At 58.8% G+C, this 3,130-nt stretch overlaps 1 protein-coding gene across 1 annotated transcript in view; it reads right to left on the bottom strand.

The window, feature by feature from the left end:
* The window catches only part of GPS2 (G protein pathway suppressor 2), an 18,088-nt gene extending 16,295 nt beyond the window's left edge, over window positions 1-1,793 (bottom strand). The window contains exons 1-3 of the mRNA XM_018575243.1: window positions 1,684-1,793; window positions 1,500-1,609; window positions 426-538 (exon numbers count right to left, since the gene is read on the bottom strand). Coding sequence (XP_018430745.1) covers window positions 426-538; window positions 1,500-1,609; window positions 1,684-1,777 — 317 coding nt within the window. The 5' untranslated portion in view covers window positions 1,778-1,793. The remainder of the gene's footprint in view (window positions 1-425; window positions 539-1,499; window positions 1,610-1,683) is intronic.
* Window positions 1,794-3,130: the final 1,337 nt, after the last annotated feature.

The following is a 3,130-nucleotide window of genomic DNA, read 5'->3' as shown; positions in this document are numbered from 1 at the left end:
ACCAAATGTGGGCCCCCAACCAGCCTCATCTACCAAATGTGGGCCCCCAACCAGCCTCATCCACCAAATGTGGCCCCCAACCAGCCTCATCTACCAAATGTGGGCCCTCAACCAGCCTCATCTACCAAATGTGGGCCCCCAACCAGCCTCATCCACCAAATGTGGCCCCCAACCAGCCTCATCTACCAAATGTGGGCCCTCAACCAGCCTCATCTACCAAATGTGGGCCCCCAACCAGCCTCATCTACCAAATGTGGGCCCTCAACCAGCCTTATCTACCAAATGTGGGCCCCCAACCAGCCTCATCCACCAAATGTGGGCCCCCAACCAGCCTCATCTACCAAATGTGGCCCCCAACCAGCCTCATCTACCACATGTGGCCCCGTCCAGCCTCATCTACCACATGTGGCCCCGTCCAGCCTCACCTTTGCTCCTTCCTTCTCCTCTTTTCCTCTTCATGGAGAACTTTCTTCAGCTGCAGGAAAAGTTGATGTTTTTCCTCCTGCAACTTGTTCAGCTTCTCCTGGAGCTTCATAATCTAGAGAGAGCGGAGAGGATGTGAGGGAGGTGCAGCCACTCCCACAGGACCAAGTCTCAGCCACGCCTCCAGGACCACGCCTCAGCCACTCCCACAGGACCAAGTCTCAGCCACTCCCACAGGACCAAGTCTCAGCCACGCCTCCAGGACCACGCCTCAGCCACTCCCACAGGACCAAGTCTCAGCCACGCCCCCAGGACCACTTCTCAGCCACGCCCCCAGGACCACTTCACAGCCACGCCCCAGGACCACTTCACAGCCACGCCCCAGGACCACTTCACAGCCACGCCACCAAGACCACTTCTCAGGCACGCCTCCGCCATGCCCCCAGGACCACTTCACAGCCACGCCTCCAGGACCACTTCACAGCCACGCCCCCAGGACCACTTCTCAGCCACGCCCCCAGGACCACTTCACAGCCACGCCACCAGGACCACTTCTCAGCCACGCCTCCAGGACCACTTCACAGCCACGCCTCCAGGGCCACTTCACAGCCACGCCCCCAGGACCACTTCTCAGCCACGCCCCCAGGACCACTTCTCAGCCACGCCCCCAGGACCACTTCTCAGCCACGCCTCCAGGACCACTTCTCAGCCACACCTTCAGGACCACTTCTCAGCCACACCTTCAGGACCACTTCTCAGCCATGCCCCCAGGACCACTTCACAACCACGCCCCCAGGACCACTTCACAACCACGCCCCCAGGACCACTTCTCAGCCACGCCTCCAGGACCACTTCTCAGACACGCCTCCAGGACCACTTCTCAGACACGCCTCCAGCACCAAATCACCTCCCTTCATGCTAAACCTCTTTCTGGAACTGGGTTTGGCCGTCCTTTATAAGAAGTACCAGTGTGGGAGCCGTGGAAGGTCTGGTTAGATACCACCATCGTTATTGGTGAGCCCGCCACGGGTCAGGCGGTCCTTTGTGTAGGACAATAGAACAATCTTTTCTTGTACCTGTTCCCGGGTCTCTTCCAGGGACATCCTCTCCTCCATTTCCTTCTTCCTCCTCCTCTCTTGTTCATCTCGCATCTTCTGCTCCATCATCTTATCCACCTCCTCCTCCTCTGTGGAAGACAGAAGATGAGATGGAGCTCACCTGGAGTCTCCTCCCCCCTCCCCCACCAATAGGGAGGCTCACCTTGTCGCTTGCGTTCCCGCTCCATCATGACATGGCGGTGGAGGGCTCGGGCCATGGTGTTAGTCAGCTTGGGTCTTTCCAAGAGAGCCGGCATGGTGAAGAGCAAATATCACACTAGGAAGAGAAACAACAAACTCAGCGAAAGAGCAGCAGCCAGAAGAGACATCTTATACGAAGACCAGACAAGGACCCAACGTGGGACTATCACTGAGGTCTCTGAGGACCCAACGTGGTGAGCCATGTAAGGTGGGAATGTCGGAGGTCTGAGGATCATAGAGCCATGTAAGGTGGGAATGTCGGAGGTCTGAGGATCATAGAGCCATGTAAGGTGGGAATGTCGGAGGTCTGAGGATCATAGAGCCATGTAAGGTGGGAATGTCGGAGGTCTGAGGATCATAAAGGGACTAAACCTGAGACTATTACAGAGGTGTGAAGATTGTCCTAATGTGGGAACAGCACAAGCTCATGGAGGGGTCCTGAGGTCTCAGTCAGGCCCACCATTGTACCAGGCCCTGAGAGATGGAGGTGAGAGGTCGCGCTGCTCTGACCTCATATTGAGTCCTCCAGGTTCTGCTCGGAGGACGCTGCCACGTGAATCTATTACATTGGCCATAAAAGTCTCCCGTGTGCCACTCTGATTCAGTTTCCCTTTGTTCCCCGACTTCATAAGTCCCGCCTACTGCGACAATGTGAAACTATATCTGGGATGGGGGCGTGGTCACTCCAGAAGGGGGGCGGGGTCACTCTAGAAGAGGAATTGGAGATCATGCGTGCACTCGGCATTGGCGCCAAATCTGCAGAGAGAGATTTCCCGTGTCTTCAGCTGGTTCCTGATTACACGTGACCTGTAGGACACGGCCTGACCTCTGACCTCGCCCGTGGGACACGGCCTGACCTCTGACCTTCCGCTGATTACTTGCTGTGACCTCGGCCTGCCTCATACCTCTCTGGCTGCTCCCAACCTGGGCTCACAGTTCTGTCTACATAACACGATGAAAGGACCATGGGAGAGGGGTGACAGCCCTGGGCCCTCGGGGGACGGGGTGACAGCCGGGCCCCTTAAGGGCGGGGTGACAGCCGGGGTCCTCGGGAGCGTGACAGCCGGGGCCCTCAGGGGGAGGGGTGACAGCCGGGGCCCTCAGGGGGAGGGGTGACAGCCGGGGCCCTCAGGGGGAGGGGTGACAGCCGGGGCCCTCAGGGGGAGGGGTGACAGCCGGGGCCCTCAGGGGGAGGGGTGACAGCCGGGGCCCTCAGGGGGAGGGGTGACAGCCGGGGCCCTCGGGGTGACAGCCGGGGCCCTCAGGGGCGGGTGTTATAGTTGGAAACCTCAACCAGGAGGAGTAGTAACTTCAAGTCAGGGGAAGACTTACAGCTCGCTACACTTGTGGCCCTCAGGTCCGGGGGAGGAGTTATAGCTGGCTACACTTGTGGCCTTCTGGTTGGGACT

This window comes from Nanorana parkeri, unplaced genomic scaffold (assembly GCF_000935625.1).
Source record: "Nanorana parkeri isolate BGI_ZX_2015 unplaced genomic scaffold, ASM93562v1 scaffold3677, whole genome shotgun sequence".
Classification (NCBI taxonomy): domain Eukaryota; kingdom Metazoa; phylum Chordata; class Amphibia; order Anura; family Dicroglossidae; genus Nanorana; species Nanorana parkeri.
The sequence above is the reverse complement of the archived record's forward strand: the minus strand, read 5'-3'. Positions and strand labels throughout refer to the sequence as shown.